Source organism: Amphibalanus amphitrite, unplaced genomic scaffold (assembly GCF_019059575.1).
Source record: "Amphibalanus amphitrite isolate SeventyFive unplaced genomic scaffold, NRLGWU_Aamphi_draft 000744F_arrow, whole genome shotgun sequence".
Classification (NCBI taxonomy): domain Eukaryota; kingdom Metazoa; phylum Arthropoda; class Thecostraca; order Balanomorpha; family Balanidae; genus Amphibalanus; species Amphibalanus amphitrite.
In genome coordinates this window covers 259530-282225 of record NW_024882238.1, presented here as the reverse complement: position 1 = coordinate 282225, position 22696 = coordinate 259530, and the positions used below count along the sequence as shown (strand labels likewise).

The 22696-nt window shown below is 48.6% G+C and overlaps 1 protein-coding gene across 2 annotated transcripts; it reads right to left on the bottom strand.

Annotated features, from left to right (window-relative positions):
* Nucleotides 1-1409: 1409 nt before the first annotated feature.
* Nucleotides 1410-20132, bottom strand: LOC122365500 (ras-related protein Rab-27A-like). Of its 2 annotated transcripts, none has more exons than XM_043336766.1 (6): nt 20006-20132; nt 8750-8928; nt 6778-6866; nt 4317-4431; nt 3252-3361; nt 1410-2416 (listed from the first exon to the last, which is right to left on the bottom strand). In XM_043336766.1, the coding sequence occupies exons 1-6, from the start codon at nt 20106-20108 to the stop codon at nt 2221-2223; spliced, it is 792 nt and encodes a 263-aa protein (XP_043192701.1). In that variant the 5' UTR covers nt 20109-20132; the 3' UTR covers nt 1410-2220. The 2 variants fall into 2 exon arrangements, with proteins under 2 accessions (XP_043192701.1, XP_043192702.1); XM_043336767.1 differs by lacking the exon at nt 20006-20132 and adding an exon at nt 15693-16100.
* Nucleotides 20133-22696: the final 2564 nt, after the last annotated feature.

Here is a 22696-nt window from a genome sequence, read left to right as displayed (position 1 = left end):
CAGTGTCTAGCGGGTGTCTGGTAATCTCATCAGCCAACGAACCTTGCTGACCACGAACCACCTGACAATGCAAATCCAAGTTTCTAACAGCTCTAGGCAAACTACAGCCTGACCCACTTTGATTCAGTCTGCATTATGCTTATAAGCTGAACATCAGCTACAAATACCAGTAAAACGTCTTTTGGGCGAAGAACGAGCGAGCGAGATAGTGAGCCCTGCACGTGCGGAAGGGCGAGAGGGTACTTCCAACGGGCTTGCGCAAAGCACCCTCCTAACCGGTCGCTAGCAGCATACCAAATTTGAACGCAATCGGCCCAGCCGTTCCTGAGATCTGGAAGCGGCATTCTGCACGTGCGCACGTGCAAACGGGGTCCAAACTGACTTTTGCACGGCACCCTACTAACTGGTCCCCAACCGTGTACCAAATTTGAGCGCAATCGGCCCAGCCGTTCTCGAGATCTGGAAGCGCCCCCTGCACGTGCGCACGTGCAGTAGCACCTTAACCGCAACACATGGGAATGCATTGCCTGGTGGGTGCCTACCTGTATGCCAACTTTCAGCGAAATCGCCCCAGGAATTACCGAGTTATTAAAATGGGAACAAATTTGACACCTCTTATTGTTGTATTTTGCACGTGCAGTAGGGGTCACTCACATAGATCAAGAGTATCCGAACTAGTAGAAGGGATGCAGCTACCCTATAAAAATTACCGCAAGACAATCGCCCAAGCGGCTGCTGCAGGCTGCTGAGATATGAGCCTCTCAAAATCACTACTTTTGCAAAACAGCTTGAACACCCTTGACTTTTCACGTGGCACGTGCCACGACGGTCACTAAGATGTGTCAAAAGTAGTCAATAACGGGGTAGAAGGGATGGGGCTATCCAGCAAAAAAGACCGCAGGCCAATCGGTCCAGCGGTTGCTGAGATATAAGCCTCTCAAAAGCGTTACAGGCCGGGCCGGGCCGCTCAGTACTGAGATTTTTCCGTTATATTGAAAAAGACTTCGCTTCGCTCGCTCGCTCGTAACAACTAACTCTTGCGGCGACGTGAGTGCACAACGCAATGCACTTTCTTTTTCATCGGAGCCAGGACCCAACTGTCTATTTACGCTATATTGATATATTGCTTACAAGGATGAGTCGCATATAGCTGCAATGCGATCGTTAATCACACAAAATTAACGATCAGAAGACGGATTAATCACAACGAAAATTAGTGAGGAAATAAAGTACATAATTGGAAACAGTAATGAGAGGCGCGCCTTGCTTTGTCGGGCGGGTTTTTGTAAATGCCTAAAAAAATCTCTGCAGCTGCAGAGCTTTACTCTCCCATACGTAATTTGTTCCATATCTTCAAATATCAAATATCCGTGAGACATCCAGTCACATTCCTCGCTAAACATAATGACGAAACGTCTATAAACATGTATTAATTCACACTAAATCATATTCTCATATATGATCTCTCAGTAACCACGGACCACCCAAATTCGATCCTAGCAGTCGAAGATGAGCAAAAGAAGAGGAGCTGCCTCGATACAACGCGAATATAGATCTTCAAAAAACGGCGGCGTCGACCGGCGCGCCGGCTGAGCGCGGCAGGTCTTTTTGATTAACCTCGCATCATCAATCGCTTGTCGGGAGGCGCACCGGCCCCGCGACGGCCAGATCCAACCACGGAAGACGAAATCAATAAGCGTCCGATACTGGCAGCACAATGAGAGCCCCAAGCACCGGCCTTTGAGCCGCAGACCCTGGACAAAACAGCCGGCCGGCTGGGCAGGCGCCCTGACCTGACCCCAGCGAGTCGCACCCACCAGAGGCAGTGGCGAACGCCCCTGATCACACAAACAATCCACCAACACACAAAACACCCCAGCGTAACATGGTCAACAATCGGAAAACATGGCAACGTCGGGCTGAGCCCCGGCAGAGCTCCACTATTGGCATCGTTGGCATTTCGTCATTAATGGCCCCGCTGTCGGAAAACATTGACGGGCGCGTAACAGTGGCACATACCTACATCAGCGCCTGGTTAGAACGGTCGGTCACAATAATTGCACTTCAGCATCGGCACCGCCCCGCCGCCCGCTTTCATGGCACATGACGTCCACTCCTCTCGCCGCCGTTTTCCTGGCGGCCCTCTACCTAATCTTTCCGTGCCGGTCTAGCTTATTCCATCTCCTCCCCATCACGCCCCTATCCCGTCCCTAGCTGTCATCAGCAGGCGCACTTGGACTCCTCTACGGGCGTGAGCTGCATGTGCGCCACGTCGGGGGCCGGTCTGCCGCGCCGGCCCGGTAGAGTCGACTGGTCGGAGGCCTGCTCCATACGTCTCATCACCGCCTCCAGTAGCAGCTCCACCGCGGCGCGGACGTTCTGACCGGTGGCTGCTGATGTCTCGATGTATGTTAGACTGGGGGTAGAGAAACGGATCAGTGGGGGATATCGTAGGGGTAATGAACGGTTTTCAGTTAGATATCAGCGAAACGAAAAACGCTAGCTAATCGTAATGGGTGGTAGTATGAGGGTATACGAGGATCAGGCAGTGTACACAGAGGGGCAAAACATTGTTTGGGGGGGGGGGAAGTCAGCAACAATATTGGTAAGGGCTCTCGCCACATGACGTACAAACTCTGTTGAGCCATCGTTTGGTACAATATTCTTTATCCCCTAGCACTGTCAATTCCATGATCTAATTCTACAACTTGCAGCTCATACATCACCGCATGAACTCACTATAGTTGCGCTTTGCTTCCACGATCCATATATCAAAACATCATTCATTTTTATCCTCAGAAACCTTCCGCTCCCCGCCATGACCACAATGTTTAATATGCGGGGCTGGACGGCCGGCGGTAACCAGTGGAAGTCGGCAACTCAAGTTGGATAAGTTATCCCGGGGCGACCATTAGCGAGACTCTGTGACCCGCCACTTGGACTTTTCCTCGGGACAGCGCTGAGCAGAGAAACATCGAAGCAAAATAGCTCCCTACCCTAATTCCCGATGACCGACCAATGGCCAAGCAATGGTTTCGTAGGGACGAAAGCAGCTAAGTTTACTAAGTCAACCAAACAACCATCCAATCAGCCCAACAGCAGCATCAAGCTGTCGCCACGTATACCTTAGCACACACATTTGTTGAAACTATCCAGACGTGAGACACCTGTTGCCCCTCGTGTTCTGAACCCCTTATACCGTTTTCCCGATCTCCCAGTCACCGTAACGAGCACGCCGGTCGGATACTGACCCGTGTTTATCTGCCACGTCCCGGGCGCGTTCCTCGGATACGGCTCTCTGCTCCAGGTCAGCCTTGTTTCCACACAACACTATGTCGGGGTTATCGCAGTATGCGTGCGTCTGAAAATACCATACAAGAGACGCTGTGAAAGGTGTGGAAATGAAGCATGAGATACAATGATTAAGTGCGGAGAAAAGATTCGCAGATCTAACTATGAACAGCTTCTAAGGAAAACTAAACAAAACGGTACGCTGAACACGCTTGGAACACTTGGAACTTAATCTACAGAAGAACTCCGTTCCTCGAACGCCTGTGAAGACAGCAAGGCTATGTCAAATCTTTCTAGTGAACCGTTTACCCAGCGAGTCACTTCAATCTAGCGCAATACAGCGCGGTCAATCGAATCAGAGACTATCGATCGGTGACCGGTCGAGGTAGCGCGTCTCGAGCGGCCCCGCTAGCGAGTCAGAGAGGTCACTTAGAGGACACCCAGCTCGCACAGACACACAGACACCGAGGTAATTACGTGGGTAACACACGCCGCGCACCGGGTGGGGTTTCGTGCAACTCATAAACAGTGTACACAGCAGTGGCACTGACAGTAAAGCACGCGGGGCGGGAGTGGCGGCAAGCTTCAAAGCACTGATTAACGCAGTTTGCGCATTCGCTCGCGGGTGTCACCGCCAGCATTACCGCCTCCCACATACCGCAAAACACATCATCAAACATGCCGGGACTGGGATAACAATTTCAACCGTTTGATGTGTGAAATTTCAGGTCTGGTGTGTCTAAATCCAGGCATCAATCACGATCTCAAATAGGTTGAAATCCAGTCCAGAATAAGGCCACACAAAATAACAAGTTATCATCTCCATAATACACACAGTGCTCACAATCATCATTCACCTCACTTTACTGAGACCCATATCACACCCGAACACAACGTGACCTCATCCCAGCTCACACAACCCTACCGTCCCCTCCAGCGACGGAAAGCTGACCACAACATGACCCCGTCCCATCTCTCACAATCCCACCGTCTCCTCCAGAGACCTCCATAGACGGAGAGCTGACCTTGAGTTGGTCGAGCCAGCCCTGGATGGACAGGAACGACTGTTCACTGCTCAGGTCAAACAGCAGTAGAAAGCCCATGGCGTCGCGGAAGAAGGCCGTGGTTAAGCTGCGGAACCTGCGGTGACCAGCGGGTCAGCGCAGAGCCGGCGACCGATCCAGCGGCGGCGAGCGGTCCTAATCAGGCGGGTTAGTACGTACTGAGCGCTAGTGAAGGCTAGAGAGCTATACAGCAGGCACCTGTGCTAGCGAAGGTACGCTACGTTATGAGCTATGCTAGCGCTATGATGCAAGCTGGTTAGTGATCAATTAGCAAGCAGTCTAGGCAGTTAGTATTGACATTCCGTTAGGCTAGTCAGGCGAGTTAGTCAAGTCTCATACAGCATTCACGGCAGAGCGCATCGTTCAGTGCTAATCACCACGGCAAACACTAAGCTGTGCACTGGTAATCGTCTAGTCTATTCCAACTTCCAAGGCATCACCCGCCGGCGGAACATGCAGTGGATGAATGGTAGGATAAAGAGCCGATAGGCAGACTGGGAGGCCGGGTGGGAAACCTTTAGGTGGGGCGCATGGTGGGACGGAGGAGTCGATGGGTGGGACAACTGATGGGACGGGGACTGCTGATGGGCGCAGTGGCCAGTGGGACAACTATTGGGACCGGGGAGCTGATGGAAGGGTGCACCAATGAGCCTCAGGAGTGGAGGGCCTAAAACCTATGGGCCTCAAGAGTGTGCGGACGCGGATAAATGACAGCACAGCGTCCGCTAGGGACCGGTAATCCCCCTACCGCTGGCGTTAATGACAAATAACTATCAATAAGCATTTCCGTTACTGCTGACGCTTATGACAAATAAGTTACTAAAAATACTATCTGTAAGAATCTTGAAAAATACATATTCTATCCTCGGGATCCCCTGGTAGGCGATTTCCCCATATTTTCCATCTCAGACGCAATATAAAATACCACCACAGAATTTCCTGTGACGCCGCACTGGCACGCCGTCTGCCGATAATCAGAAGCCGGCTCGGACGGCTGCTCGTCAGCAGCCATCAGAGGCAGCTCCCTCCGTTAGCGCCATTTATGATCGCCGGCAGCCGGCGGCCGGGGAAAGCCACTCAAATAAAGATCCCGGATGCCTTTGATGAGGCGCGCCGGATCTGTTTGAAGACCAATAGAGCTGGAGACGAGTTCCAGCGCAAAATAGCGCCGTCATCTGCATTCGCGCGGCGCAGCTGCTCGCTCAGAACATAGGGTGTTATAATCTTCCAGTCTGAGCACCAGTAGGAGCTTTGAAGGGTCCTCCATGCCAGGTTAATTACGGTCGACAGGGAAGGGCTATTTAATACGGCACGTTGGCAATCCCCCGCCGTTTCTGTTAAACACCTGTGCTTTACGAAAGAGGGAATTTATACAGCCCACGATAAAACGTAAAATATTTTATAAGGGAGATTGTATTATATGCACATAATGCCAAGAATCAAGATACTAAACGTTTGGCCTCACAAGGTGAATCTACAGTTATTCTCCAAAATTGCTCGAAATTTCATTACAAGCTCGCACATATGGTCCTTTTAGGCACAAACAACCTTGCAAATGAGTTATCCCATTCTCAACAATTAGTCCCGGTAGGTCTAATCCTGTCATGTAAGCTATACCTCATGTATCTATTCGCCATTCCGCCTGCACCTACTTTTAGACGGTGCGATGGGCTACGACGGAAGCGCGTTGAGGCAAGTCCATCCCGTCCCATTTGCAATTTGCAGGCAGGTCAGCCATCCCGGTCAGGCCACTCTAATGGGGCGTGCGTTATTATTCTATGAGGCGGAGCGGGATTCGTAAACAACAGACACGCGAGAGTTCGGTGTCACTCAAACTCGGAAAACAGAATTTCAGGTCCGGAGCGGATGGGAAAGTTAGCGCTGCGATGGAGGAATGTAAATTATGAACGGAACACGATGTGTGATATTTTTGGATGCCGGCGGGTAAATGCCTTGTCTCGACTCAGCTATACCTATGAGCAGTCTCGCTAGGTTCACAGCAGAACTGGCCACTAAAAACCCTCCCAGACGGATTGTGATCCGGTTTATGTTTTGATAGCCGATGCCAATGCAATATTATCATTCACCCTGCCTGCGGGCCGGCACTGCAGCACTCAACTCTTATCATCGCGCTGCAGGCACAGCCCACAAGCTGAAAAAGTACACCTGCTGATCAGGTTGCATCGATTTTCCGGCTATTACCACCCGCAGCATTAACCCGGATGATTTGCAGTTATACAACACTTGGTTACAACCATGACCAATCCGTCTGGGAGGGTCCTATCTAGCAGCTGTCGCTACAATGCCGGCACTATCCTAAGCGACCCCCGCCACTCGGTGACCTCTGCACGGTCTCGGTGACCTCTGCACGGTCTCGGTGACCTCTGCACGGTCTCGGTGACCTCTGAGTGACCGATCTGACCTCTCCTGGCCGGCGGTGTCCCAGAGTTGTAGGTGAATCCTCTGGCTCTTTCCTTGTGGTGTGCCGTCAGCATCCTTGGGCCGGTACAGCTAAAACACAATAGGACAACGAAAGGTCAGGTCATGGGGAAACAGCTGAGGTGGGGCAGGTCAGGTCACAGGAAGGGAACAGCTGAGGTTAACGAAGTGCATAAGGGCCAGAATGGTACACGTTAGCACACAATGGTACTACATGAGAGGCCATTGTGCATAACAAGGACCCATAATCTGATGCATTGGAAAGAAGTCCAAATGAGATAAGACCTTAGACCACACCGGAGGGAGGCTACTTGTAGGAACGGAGAACACAGGAAACATCTCCTTTCGGAGAAAACACGGATAAAACATCCCATCATGTCAGACCCACAAAAACGACCGGCCAGTGCTCCTCTCGGGGTATCCGGGAGTGTCTCCCGCCGGCGTCGTCGTCGACAACAAATGAGAGTCGAGACGGCCGCCGGCGGACGGGCCGGGGGCGAACGAAGGCAATGAGACCGACCCGACGGACCCCGGACAGAAAATAGACCGGAGGAGAGAATAGGGAGAGGATGACGTTTTAACGAGAGAAAATGGAGAAGAGATTATGCGGGAAGAAGTGGAATTAGGGGAAGATAACATAATCCTATGTGAATAAGGTTGACGATAATTGAGAAATGGAGTCGCAAATATGCATTGCATACCTACATGTTAACCCTCGCCCATGTAGGGGGGGGGGGGGTTGGTGCACCCCCCCCCCTGAGGTTTTTCTTAGCTATACGCCGAACCGTTTCAGATAGCCTGCTCAAATTTTCAGTACCCTATGGGGCATCCTTCGCGCAACTTTTGGTATTTTTTTTTTTGTCAAGGTCATGTCAGGTCACGGAGTTATGACGTCATAAAGGGAACAACCTCCGGCCAGATTTACGCTAAATCGGAGATTGCTTCACATTGGTATAAATGCCGACTGACCTGACACACTGATGGATTGTTTTAGAATCATAACTGGCTGATTTGACATTGACACAATGTCCGTTGACCTTTTCAAGGTTACTAAAGGTCAAGGTCAGGTGACAGGTCAGTGACCTCGGTTGACCTGTAATGACTTCTTGCACTTGTATGCCTTTTCGGGGTATTTTGATGCCCTGAATTCGAATTTGCTATCCATTTCAGGCATCGTCGGTTGTTTCTTGTAGTTCATTTTGGGTCAGGGTCAGGTCAGTGACGTCACACGCCTGACGTGACCCAATGCACAAATGACCTTGCAGACTTCCAATGCTCCCAACGCATCATTTTAAGAGTTATGACATCGAAATACACACCAAACGATAGAGAATTGATCATGGATCACGATAGTGAAGGTTTCAAGTCGTTATCTCTTACCGTTTTGCCGCCATCGGCGCGGAAATCTGAAAAAGTTAGATTTTCCCGAAAATTTGACCTTTGACCGGTCATAGTAGGTCAAATGTTGACCTAGGACCAAAAAATATACCACCAATCGCGAGATCTCGTTGAGAGCAATCCGTTGGTCTTTTCCGCTAAGCTCTACGACGCTCCGTTTTCAAACGCCAGGGGGGGTCGCACCAACCCCCCCCCCCTGCATGGGCGAAGGTGGCAAAACACCGTTTACGGGCGAGGGTTAACATGTGACCTACCCTTGTCTACATTACAAGTAATCTTCCACGTCTCGCATCTCACAAGAAATTTCTCATCTTATTACTCCGCATTTCTCCCCGCCCAAAAACTCATTAAACACGTCTTTCCTGTCGTTTCTTCCCGTTACCCAAGTGATTTCTCCCCGTCTCACAAGCCGTTTCTCACACCTCACCCAATGATTTTTCCCGTCTCACCCAACCTTTCTCCCCATATTTCCAGTCATACCTCCCGTCTCCTAGTACGTTTCTTCCAGTCTCCTCGGCCTTTCTCCCCGTCTCCCCGAACCTTTTTCTCCGTCTCACCAGTCGTTTTTCCCTGAAGTCGATGCCGACTGTGGATATGAAGCGCTGATGAAACACACCGTCCGTGTACTGCCACAGGAACGAGGTCTTGCCCACACCCGAGTCACCCAGCGCCAGGAACTTGATGAGGTAGTCGTACTCGATACTGGTACCCGCCGGCGCGTCCAGCATGGCAAGGTCTGTAAACGGAGAGAGGGGGAGTTAGAGAGAGAGAGAGAGAGAGAGAGAGAGAGAGAGAGAGAGAGAGAGAGAGAGAGAGAGAGAGAGAGAGAGAGAGGAGAGGGGGGAGAGAGGGGGAGAGAGGGGGAAAGAGGGGGAGGGGAGAGGAGGAGAGAGGGGGAGAGAGAGGGGGAGAGAGAGGGGGAGAGAGAGGGAGAGAGAGGGGGAGAGAGAGGGGGAGAGAGAGGAGAGAGAGAGGGGGAGAGAGAGAGGGGAGAGAGGGGAGAGAGAGAGAGGGAGAGGGGGGAGAGAGGGGAGAGAGAGAGGGAGAGAGAGAGAGAGAGAGAGAGAGAGAGAGAGAGAGAGAGAGAGAGAGAGAGAGAGAGAGAGAGAGAGAGAGAGAGAGAGAGAGAGAGAGAGCGAGAGTGGAGGAGAGATGAGAGATGAGAGATGAGAGAGGAGAGCAATAGAGCAATGACAAGCCGGTAAATGCCATCGACCATTCACTACAACGGTAACACGGTGAAGCACCACTCATCACGGCAGCATTGTCAGACCTAATCCTCCGCTGAATGTTGATAAATTTGTTAGCATGGACGCGGGAGCCGGGGGGGGGGGGGAGGGGGCAGTGGGAGCAGCTTGCCCCCACAACTCTGGGGCCGTGGGGGGGGGGGGGGGCGCTGCCCCCACAACTTTTCATAGGGCCAGGAACCGTCGGGGCAGCTTGTCCTCCCTGAATTAGCAGTTGTGCGTCACAAAGGAAAACTGAATGGAAGAAAAATGTAAAAAATCCTCTTTTCCTGGCATGCCAGCTCATGTGAAAGATTTAAACCTTTATTCTATGTTACCAAAAAGGTGGTCCCTTGACTCGGCTGAGACGAAATATCTCACTTTGTTGCAAATGTTTTCGTTTCATTCTTTTCGTTGAAATGGCGAAGGGATGAAAAAAGTGGTCTAACACCGGTGAGAAAACTAGATTTGAGGGTACCCTCGGTTCCGGGAAGCATGAGGTGTGCCCTGCCGTGTTGTGAAGCATAGGGGCGAGGCATGCATCCAGAGAGCGGCGACAACAGCGGCGGTCTATGTCGGCAGCACGCACACGACCCGGGCGTAGCCGAGAGCACACTCACCCAGCGCGGCGGGCAAGCGTTTCCCCGGCGAGGCACATTACAGCTGGCTAACAGCAGCTGTTAGCCGGCGTACAGCTGCTGTACACCGGCTAACAGTATGTACACAGTACCGCTAATATCACATGCCCCCCCCCCCCCCAGCCTGAAAGTAGTTCCCGCGCCACTGTTTGTTAGTTGCGTTCGCGCACTTCCCCAGCCAGCACAGATTAGCGCTAAGGTATTAGGTAGGCATTGGAAGTGTTGTCGCATTGTGGAAGTGTTAAAAACCGTTCATAGATGGCGCCAGTGTAAATGCCTGAAGGTAGGCTGTACCGCAGCACTCCAAGTCCGAATATCAAGACACTTTGAACGAACACTTTTTTTGGCTAGATGTATGAAAAAACATAGACCGCTACACCTTCGTAGTGCATCTGTATCTATGAAATGGTCTATGCACTAACGAATCCATTTTCATTTATGTCATGAACAGTTTTGTCGACAAGCAGTTAAGCTTCAATTCAAGCGACTAAGGAAAAATGGATTATGGAGCGTTCCATGTAGGCACGTAATATGAACGAGACTGCGTGAAAAAGATAAAATAGTCAGGGGGAGGCACTCGCCTTGGCCGTATATGGGCCAGAATGTCTAACGATTTCCGCCATGTTGTGTATACCAAAGTCTTGAAAAGTTGATCACTGCAATCAAACTGCAAGCATGAAGCAGCAGCACTTTTGAGTAGTGTACCTCTCACTAAACTGCACCTCTGCTACCGTACATGCAATTTATATTTCTGGTATGCACATTGCACAACATGGCGGAAATCGATAGACAAAAAAAGTCACCAATGCTCCTTCCAGTATATATTAGAGTTCAGTGAAAATAGTACATCTGATACGTACCGTAAAGTGGGGCTATTTGAAACAGATTTTACAGTTTTTGGCCTTTCCCTTCAAAACGGTTGATATTTCCTATAGCATGTAAATTGCAAAACGTAGTTCTCTGCAACCGCTTTCAGATAGGTCAATTTTGGTTCAGCTATTAACCATAAATAAAGTTATTTTTAAACTTGAAGCCTGTCTCAAATAGCCCCATAGTGTGGGGCTATTTGAGACAGTTTTGGTTGCGAGGAAATTGAAGAAAATTGGTCAAGCTAGGGATAATTCTTTTAATGCCATGCGATTGGAAATTAAATTTTGATACTTCTAGCAAAAAGCATTTCTTTCAACTACCTACAGTTGAATAACCCTTATAATCAAACTTTTCGTTTTTCCTTGGACCTAGCATTTCAGTCTGCTAAAAAATTGCATTACTTTATGCTAGGGCTGTCATAATATGATGTGATCCTAAGCTTTAAAAAGCACAGGATGATTATCTAGGACTATTTCTTAGTCAATGACAGTGAAATTTTCAAATAAAGTTGTTGTGTTTATTTCTGGCGGCGTAAAACACATAGGCCGAAAGTTGGTGGGGCTATTTGAGACAGTCTCGCTACATGCATTAAACGTACCGTAATGCATTAAAAAAGGGAAAGCAGTTTCCAAAATGGTTGAATGAATGATATGCATGATTGATTGTTCCATTGCACATCAACCTGTGAAGAAATAACAGAAAAAGGTCAAACGGTTTTGATTTTATACCGATTTTCCTAGATCACTGCATGTTGTATCGAATGGCCGGTTACCGCACTGCATCAAGTACGTATACTGAAGGCTCACCTAACAGTTAGTATGCATGATAAATAACCTTCAATGGTGCTTATGGTCAACCAGAGTAGACATGGGTCGATTACCGACCACGTCAGTGACTGATGAAACACATTCTGTGCACATATTCATAAAGGTAACTAATGCCGTCACAAACTGGATTGTCGTATTAGGTTACAATGTGTTAATATTGCTTGCTGCTAAAAGTACCATGAACCCATGGCCGATTCACCGGTGTTCCTTAGGTCGAACGTTTGATACACCTTAGGCAGATGGCGGTAAGTCTTTTAAGATGCATCATATCACCTGGTTTTAGGGCCTTGGCATCACAATCATCAGCTGTATTTGGCATGCGTTGAGGTTTGACGAGGTGGGTATCATCGGGATTCTGAGACATCGGGTTACATAATTGTCACTACCGCTAACAATATATAATGTCTTCATGTAAAATGTGCTTAGCCCATAAGTAAAACGATAGTTACGATAGATTCGGTTGCAAAATTTTAAAAACTTCAACCATGTTAAGCTGCAGGTAGGGGTGCTTTTCGTATAACTTAAATTGTGGTTTTTCTGTATTTCTCATTAAATGCCAAATTTCTTTCAAAAAATTTCAATATTTTCAAAAAACCCTATCCATGGAATTCATTGTTAAATTCCACACCAGCCTGAGCAAAAATTGATCAAATATATCAAACGGTTTTAATTTTACAGCAATTTTACTAAGCCACTGCCGCACTGTCTCAAATAGCCCCACTGTCTCAAATAGCCCCACTTTACGGTACTTATACGTTTGCAGGTGGTTCCTAAAACGGAAACTGTTATATCACGGTTCTCTCCCGAGTTTGTTAGGATTTCTCATCATCCAAAAATGGTCGGCAGCTGTGATGGAGCCTGGGGAAGCGGGACACACGGCGCCGGGGTGCTAACGAGCCGTACTGTTCTGCAGAGACCGGCTGTTAGCCAGTCTTCTCAGAACACCACCGTTCGCTAAGGTCATTCATCAGGGCAACCAGCAATTCTGTATGGGTGGCGAAGCGATGATGTGATATTTGATTTCACTGATGAGGGAATACCTATCCAAATATTTAAGTCATTTTACCTAATATGTTTTAGGTTAGTTGTTAGACGTCACGAGCACAAATGACAAAATATATTGAACATGTGTAAGAAATTATCATCGGTAGATTTCAGATGGCAGTTTACATCCCACGAACTTCATAAAGTATAGATATACCGGGCCCGAAAGCCATCTGAGGTCAATTTCTCGTGGCCATGTCCCCGAATAATAGTTCAGCAAACCCCATCCATGGAAATTAAGTGGTAGTCCAATAACAGAGTAGCTAGTGAGCTGCGGAAAATTTAAACATTACATTACCAGTAAATTATGCAGCCTTGACCATCCAGTAAATGCCACCAATTTCCTTATCAGCTTATCATTAAAATGTCTTCACATATCCAAAATTGATGACACAAAATGGTTCATAAGGATCGACCGTCTCGTTAATGGTGCCCTGCCGGTCATATCCAATGTGGTACAGCAAGGGTGCAACATTAGATTGCCGTCTGTTCCTCCACAAAGACACTGAACAAGCTTTGTAATTATGCCACTGGCGTTTATAAAGTACGCTCGTTTTTTACCGACAAGCTGCATCGATAGCACAGGTAAGTAACTAGTAATGGGCTTATTTTAAAGAATGTTGGCGCTGAGCAGAACATTGACGCTGGCACTACGATTAGCATAAAGTACCTATAAACTGATCCAATAATGCGTCCTGTAGATAAGGACACTTTAAATGACATTCGAGGGCACATTAGCAAATTAATCCACGGCCAGCTAGGCATGTGGTAATAAAATACCGACACCAACGCATCGTAATAGCCCGAAGTCTCTCGTTGAAGGCATACTTATCCATAATAAATAACGTCTAAAAACTCCTTTTACCGCCCGCAGTCCGCTGCTTTCAGTTGCCGAGGATGCCGACAGTCCCCCATGACCTAATCACTAAGTAAGGTCTGCCCTGACCTACCCAGCCCGGACTCTGCTGCATAATGCAGCCGCGCCATAACCAGCGGCCGAGCAGCGCCCTGGGAGGTCACTATCCGGCTGCGATCGGCCCCCGGGGTGCGGGTGCATCAAATATACAGCGACAGCGACACCCCGGCCCGCGCCGGCCGACCTGCCAATCTCGCCCAGTGGCCAATCGTGCTGATAGACGGTCCGACTGGGCGGACGGAGCGGTGCGCACTGACCGCAGTCCAGGGCGCGGACTGAGCCGCGTTCAGATTCAGTGAATAGGCCGCAGTTCACTTCAGATACCGGGACTTTAATTGACCGTGCAGCCCATTCATGGGCCGGGACCTGAACTAACCCGCAGGCCACATGCATCGGGAGTCGGGACCCAGGCCGATGCATGCAGTTGACACACTGCGGTCAGTCGGGGTTCAGGGGACTGACCAGTGTACCCGAGATGATCCGCATTTTTTCCCCAGACTAAGCGGTGGGTGCAGTTCACCGTTCACCTGCCTGTCCTCGTTCCGTGTTTGTGTGAAATTCGTGTTCCATCACTGTGTCCGTTTTCGTGCCCGACTCACATTTATACGACTCATTCACTTAGCTCCTATTTTCTTGTTCACGGAAACACAAACATCTTTCTCGCGATGTCACGTCTGAAGCCAAGCAGGATCCACACCGACTCGATACTGACACCGTGACGGTGTGAAGACAAACCAGTTACCACATCACCTTCCCTCATCGGATCCCGAAACATACCTATAGCGACACAAAATGGGTGAGAGCGAATATTATTTACAAAGGCTGCCGAACCGATTACCACCAAAGGCATCGCAATCCACCGAACCGCAATCCACAATTTTGATTTGATTGAGCCGGAGACCAAAGGACTGCAAGCAATAGCCAAGTAGCGTCGAAATACCAAGTCTGACTCGAGATCGGAGACCTTCAGTCTCGGAGACAAGTCCTCGGAGTTCGCCGCCCTCCCACGCTAATCGGCAGAGTTGCCGGCCGGCGCAGAACATATGGGGGTCAGGCTGTCAGCAGAGGCAGTCACCGCGAGGTAACGGGGCATGGATATTGGATACGATTGTCGCACACATCTTGGAAGAAGTTCATTTATGAGTTACACTTGGGGACGGAGGGTGCCACTGGATACAAGAGTTTTTCACAATAATTCGGAGGGTTAATGAATGGTTCTTCCAATTATTTTCGTAAGCATGAAGCTAGAACAATTGCATGGTTACAAGAACGGAAGCATGGACTCCATGATAGCTTTCTATTCTTTCTGAGGGCGCTTTCGAGCAAGTGCTTTACGGATTCCATCTCCGGTCTTATGCGTAAAATGATGGCTAAAAGAAAAAGGTAATGAATAATGATAAAGGTGATGTTGTCATCAGTGATCATGAATGACCCTCATATCATCATCCAACGATGAGCAGCAATCAAATCATCCAGGCCATAAAAAACATCAGAAAAGTCGGCACGTTATATGTTATGCTACACGTCACGCTATAAAGATGCGCGTACTACGCCGAAGAATCGCATTCCTATCATACCTACCCAGATGAAAAACCACCCACGTTCTGAGGCCCGCTAGGCTGTGTCAGAACCGGCAAGTGACAGACATTGCACCTGCCTTATCAGCTCAGCCGGACGGCCGAAGTGTGGCACATACGATAGAACTGTACGATAGCACTGACGTTGCCAAACGTCACGGTGCGGGTCGTCCGAAGTCTTCGATGACGCCGAGACTCGACTCGTGCTTTTTGTATCGTAACATTTCACAATCAGATGTAGAGTCCTAGGCTTCCATCAAGGCCCTTATGTCATCCATGTACGAGTATCAGTATGTGATCTTACCTACCTAGGTTGGATTTTTTCATGGTCATTTAGTCTCGAACCAGTCTTTAGTCTCTATAAACCCTATGAGCACCACCCCGAACATAAGAACGTCTCACCTTTCAGTACGTCGATGCGGCGCTGGTTCGCACTTCCCATCAGTTGGGCGGCCCAGCCCACCACCTCCCCTGCCCCTGCGGCAGCTGGTACACACCAACACAGCGCGACACCAACACAATCGGACACCAGCACACACCAGCAATCACCACCGGAGATCCTATCAGCCGATACTACCGCTCACCGATCGCGGGCGACAGCGGTCTGATCCATGTCCAGATAGCACGACCTACGACCTCGTCACTGAGCGTCAGGAGTGCAGCAGGAACACCTGTCTCCGACCGGGTCGGTCCGTCGGGCACAAGTGGCCGCCAGTCGGCGCCGCGCTGAGCCGAGCGACGCCGGGACGTCGGTGGCAGGAGGGGCGGGGCGGCCGGCTGAGACGAGCGACGGCACCGGGGGACGCACAAGTGGAGAGAGCGGCGGGAGACGAGGAACGGAGAGAGAAACGGAGGAGAAAGAAGAGAAGGCAGAGTGGAGTGAATGAAGCAGTGATATGAAGAGGACTGAGTAACGCAAGATTGAAAAAATAGCACATATGCAAGTGTCAAGAGAGGGCAACTTCGCGGATGAGCGTTAATATCGACCTGTCTGGATAAGCACATTTGGCACTGCCGGATATCTCCGAGGTCATCTACCATGGGCACAAAGCTACAGCGCAGTGTGGGTGCCATGCGGCCTGGGTTTCGATCTGTCGTACAACAGGTCATGACACAGAATAACACCGATAAGAAAACCACCGCCGATCAACAGAAAACCTATCAGAGCCTATCTCATAGACCGGCAGATATAAAAGCTGGTCGAGCTAGCAGGCAGAAAATTCGTCTGTCGCACAATGATCTCAGGAAGCCCGATAGGAGGAGCCGCCAAGAAAGGTCACAAGAGCGTCAGTCATCGCAGGAGATCCGGAATGATAAGGTATCTAACGATAAGTCGAAACCGACATCAGAACAGAAGCTAAAACAAACTCTCGGCAGACCCGGTAAAGATAAACGAGAGAAATCGACTGATCGTAGCCATCAGCAGCTCCCAAATACACAGCAACCCTCCAAAACAAGCAAACAGAACGAGTACACCGGAAGCGAGTCGCAATATAACTCAAGAGGATATAAGAAACAGGCCAGGGAGGATGAAATTGAACCTCAAGGCTATCAAAGATTACAAGTGCCAGGTAAGACGAAAAAGGCCCCACACCCCCGAAGCAAGCAAGCGAGCCCGCGACATTCGCCAGCAAATCCAGGAAACGAGCATACAACTAACGGTCATCAAAATCGCCAGCACTCTCAGACTGTTAGCAAGCCGAACAAAGCAGCTCCAGACGAGGGATCAAGAGATCGCAGCAAGCAGTACGCACCTGCAAAATCAACGACTGAGAGCCAAACAACGAGACCATCCGACCGGAGAGAGAACATTCAGCAGGCAAAAATAGCAGAGATACATCGGGCAAAGTCAACAGATAGACAGATACAGCCGCTAAATACACGAGGTAGGCAGCCTGCCAAGCCGACAGTGAATAAATCATATAAGGGTACAGAGAGGCGGAAGAATGATTCAAGTGTGACGGAACACAGCGAGCCATCATCCGAGAAGAAATATCAGCAAATAGATAAATCGGGAATTCAAAACGACCCTAAAGCGGGAAAACAACACAAGGTGCACCCGCATCTGAAGGACACAGGTCATAATCGATCAACGTTAAATAAATCGAAAGTAGCTGATCAAAGTCGTGGAGAAGTAGCAGCAGACAGGACAAAGATAAAAAACGGAAAGGAAGAAGCCAAATCGCCACCGCGGCCAACAGAGGACAAGACACCGGTGCAAAAACTCTCAGGGATGCCAACACAAAATAATGCTGGCTCAGCAGCCGTGGAAAAAGAAAAGAAAGACCTCAGCAAATATGGGAAAACGGAAAACGGAAGAAACAAGAGAGCTCGTCGTAAATGGGCGTCACTTGCCCAACTTGTAGCGCAAACAAGCAAATTAGCACCAGTGACTACCAGCAAAGCGTCCAAAACATCGCCTAATCAAGACATTCCGCTGGTAGATAAGGAAAGGACGACGGTAGACCAAAAATTACCGAATGTCCCCGACAGAGCCAAGATAACGACTTCAACCAAACTCAAGACGAAAATAATCCCAAGAAAGGGCAAACTCTTAAAAGTCAGCACTATCAAGAGAGAGCCAATATCATACAGGCGCAATGCTACTCGCAAAACAAAATTGAACTCAGTTCAGCCTGTATCCGATACAGCAAAGGTAGCATCGTTGGATGCCGAAGAAAATAACCAAAGAGACGACAAATTACCAGATCGCCAACAGGAGACTTCATATGAAGCCAACAGTAGCATAGTCCCGGTAACAAAAATAAAGCCGAACATGGCGAAAACTCAGCAACGAGCCCACGAGCGAAAACAGAGCAGTGACAACCTCGCCATGACAGACGAAGAAAGTGACAAGTCACACCCGCTGAACAGAACAATGACTCTTCTGAAGGGCTACTCCGAAATGATTTCCACCGATGCCTCTGGCGAAATCAACCCGAATTCCAACAATCAGCTCGACACACCAGGCCCCAGTGACTCTAAAGAAGTCAAACCGAAAAGAAACAATCAGCAAATGAACACGGAACAAGGCAAGGATATTATTCCGCACACAGAGCTCAAAGTGGACCAGAAATTGATCCCACAAACAGACCTTACTTCTGACCAACAGGGAGACACCGCCACCTCCGACCCTGACCCCACCGACCTCACTCCGTCCGACCCCTCTACATCCGACCGTGACCCCGCCGACCCCTCCATTTCCGCCAACCATCTGACCCCCAGCCGCCGTCCCAGTACTGCCACAGCGCGACAGCAGCAGCAGCGGCGCCGGCAGCGGCTGCTGGTCAAACTGGAGGAGGAGGCGCGGCGCCGGGAGGGCGGCCAGTCGGTGTCCCCGGCCCGGCGGCTCACCGTGACAGCCACGCCGTCTCCGACACCCAGCGTGGCCGGCGCCAGGTCACCCAGGCCGCTGAACATGCCGCGGGTGCGACTGGACAGCGAGACAGCGCAGCTGAAACCCAGCTGAACGGACTTCGGTGCCTGTCAGCGAGACGGCACAACTGAAACCTAGCTGAGCGGGCTTCGATGCTGTCCAGTGTGATAGATTGAAGGGACGGGACAGCGGAGCGGGCAGATAGGTTCCACCCAAACGATTGTAAAAGAAAAACAAACGGTATATCAGTCGATAGATTACACAAATTAGATTGTAAATCTCGTTGTCTAACCCGAGAAAGAAGCACGATATCGTCGTAAGCACAGCACGGTAAGATCCTATGCCCGTGTTGTGGCGGTGAATCACACGGAACGCTAGGTGGCGCCGCGAGCGTAGCGCCCCCTGCAACTCGGCTCCCGAGTTAGGTAGTGATTCTGACGAATGGCTAGCGCCTTTCCAGATAGTTAAAATATTTCGAAATACTCGCGATTGTCAGCTTATGTCAAAAAGTGAGGCTAGCAGAGCTAAGAAGACGTCAAGTATTCTTGATTTTTACTGGTGATGACAAGGCGTGGTGATGATGTTTGTTATTGCCACTTGCCAGTCAGCAATCTGAATCATGGTATGGCTGCCACTGCTAACCTATTGACTACTGCATTACCTACTGTAATACTGTATGTCTGCATGAAATAGAGTACCTAGCCTATGCAGCTACTGAATGTGTCTTATTGAATTATCTAGCTAAATAAACAAAACAATCAATGCTGATAACAATAATTATGCAGCTGCTTTTCCAGAGATTCTGATAGAAATTCACATTTCTTTGTAACTCTGTGCACACACCACAAACAAGTAACAACCACTGTTTGGCACAATGAACAATTGAACTACGATATGACAGTTTCAAACAGTACCAATCACAAGTATTAGGCAAAACTATGTAGGTTGACAACAGACAAGCCCTTTAGTTTGTGTGAAAAAACTCACAGCCGAGGACTATAGCTTGCGCAGGCTATGCTTAACCCACACAGGGCCAGGGGGGTTGATGCCAACCCCCAAGGTTTTTCGCAAATAACGTAAAAACGGTGGCGCGTAGCGCTGCCAAATTTGGCATACCCTCTGGGGCAATCTTTTAAGGTAATAGTAAGAGCAAAAGCTCGTGAAGCTCAAAACCACTCGGCACAACTTATAAATCAAAATCAAAGTTGATGTAGGTAATAGTTTGAGCATGAGCTGTTGAGCTGACCAGCTGTTGACAGTTTAAGTTGTGAGTGGAATATAGCGCCATACTGAAGGCTTAGCTAACTTTGTACATTTTATGTATTTCAGAAACGCTCACCTGTAAAAGACACCTTCCTTATCCCAGAACTTCCACGCCTCCTCAGCTCAACAAGTGGTCGCTGATGTTGAGCTCGATTTTTGCGATTGTTTACACGCGTCATGTTTGCAATACTACCGCCACCTTGCCTGTGATCTTTTGATCCGCGATTGCATTGCTGACAGTGACATGTAACCAATCAACGGGCGTTCCTTGTCTGAGCAGGAAGTAATTGAACACAAAATACGGTTAGTGTTGTATCAGTGCTGCGATAAATCCATAGAAATAAAGACACTAAATATCTATATAAATTATACCTATGGACAAATCAATCATTTGTTTATGTTGCTCCTTTTTTTCGAAAAAAAATGAAAAAACAATGCGTTTTACTCTTTGATGTTTTAATATATGAGCCCTTCATTGTTCTTAAATACAGCAACACGCTGCTAAAATCGAGAGTTGCCTAGCAACATGTTTGTAGTTTCATTCTAACGTCATTGAAAACGGCCTTGAACAACGATTGAACACAAAGTCCATCACACAACGAGCAGTCCCGCCTATTTTGGATTTTTCGGAAATCCCTCGGGAGTCGGGATTGGGATTCATCTCAATCTAGTCCATCCCAGGTCCATCTCTTCCATCCAGTGGGATCAAAAGGGGGCTTGGACTGAGGTGAAATACAGGGTATGATAAAAGATTATTGGTGTTGTGGGTTCATATATCATATACCTATATCTATATGATATAGCCTTGGTGTTGTCTGTTACCTACGTTTCCATTGCCTGAAGGGCCAAGTTTAACTGATTTTGTCAAATGGTTTTTCTCCATCATGTCAACTAAATCGATTTAGACGTGTCATGGAAACGTAGTGTCAGTGTATGTCACGAGTTGAAATGCATGTCACATTGCTGTGTGTCATTGAGCTGTACGCAAACCTCTGCCTCCAGGTTGAATTGTTGACTGTCAACTCACCTGTTCATCTCATCTGCTTTAAATCAGCCGCCAGCCCTAGTGGATCCCTATACCATGCTGATGAATACCTATGATATGGATTTAAAATATTGAATCCTGATACAATGCACTGAATGTGCTTTGATTTATTCATGCTTAATTTTTGTGCGGCCGATTTTGAGACTCGAGCTCCCTCTCCCATTCTATTGGTCCAGTTCCCCCACCAAGGCTACAGAACTCCACCCAAGGTTCCCACTACACATTCTTAGTTTCCTATACCATACTTTAATGACTTGATGGGGCTTAAGTGCTGCAAGCACTGGTCATAAACATTTATACATGGGTTTACCTATTCCTGAAGTGCCTGCCAGTTCTAAGAAGAGCCAGAAAATGAGGGTTTTGTTTGTCTGGAATCTGGATGGTGTAAAGCTGCTCACTTTATTTTTTCCTTTGGTCTGCTGGAGTTGTTTGCTTTTAATTATACTTTGCTTTTCCTTTGGTAGAAAAAAAGTTGATGGCATAATGGTGTTTTTGTCCCCACAGACCACAGGAGCTGAATCTAAGTCTGCTGGAGGACACTCTTCCAGTCAACTCTCAGACATACAGCTTCTCATTGATCCCTATGCATGGTGGATAAAAGCTGCAAGGTGAGTCAGTGCAGAGTACAGTCACTCTACCCAAGTTAATTCTGAATTATCTGTTTATGATGGTTTAGATGGGCTAAGCACATGGCTATCTCAGCATTGTAACTGATAAAGTTTCAGATAATAAGTGACCTCCAGATACTTGAGATAAGGCTTGTCTTCTGTCAGATTGCACATATTACTAGGAATGCTCACTTTGGTGATGGATACTGGACAAGGCTGACAGTCAATTTCGTGTGTAACATGTGCTTCAAACTGGAGAGGCAAGTCAAGCTAGTTGCTGCCACCCTCACCTGCCACTGGTGGTGCCAATTTCTCCCTTTTCTGGGAAGGAGGAAAAATCGATAATTTTTAGGGCTCTGCCTCTCCTGTCACACTTTGGACTGGAGAGCCCTTGTGAAGTGTGAGTGAACCAAAAATATGACGTTTTGTTTTGTTTAGCAATGTTATACATTTAGCACCACTGTTTTGCTGCTTACAGCAAATAAGAAGTGAAAGCAACAGAGTCCAGAAGCGATTGATAAATGTAGTATTGGTTCTAGCGCATCGATTCCTCCTTTTCCTTATACGCTGCTCAGCTGAAACGGCACGGATAACCATCTCATCCGATTTTCGACGGACGTCCGTTTACGCTGGCCCACCAGTATATATGTTACAGGCAATGTGTGGAATCAGGCATTCTATAGAATGCCTAGGCATTCTATAGAATGCCTGGCCGACCAGGCATTCTATAGAATCCCTAGGTATTCTATAGAATCCCTGAATGCTTAGGCATTCTATAGAATGCCTGGCTTAAGCTCCCAGGCATTCTATAGAATGCCTAAGTATTTTGATTGTCCGAAACACACTTCGAAAATTAGGGGTCAGTGGCAGTAATGCTATTTGTTAACCTAATTTTCTTTGTTGGCCTAGGCCGGTCGTCACCTCACACCATTTCAGGGCAATGAGTTGAGAGGAAGCGAGGGAGAAATTGGGCTATGCCGACCACCAAATGGTGCGCCGCAAGCTGCAACTGATCCAATCCCGTTGGCACGGGAGAGCCACGGCGCAAGGCACGCAGGAGAGCCACAGGCCAACCAGTCGCAAACGGTTACCCTCGGAGGATTACGCCGCTACA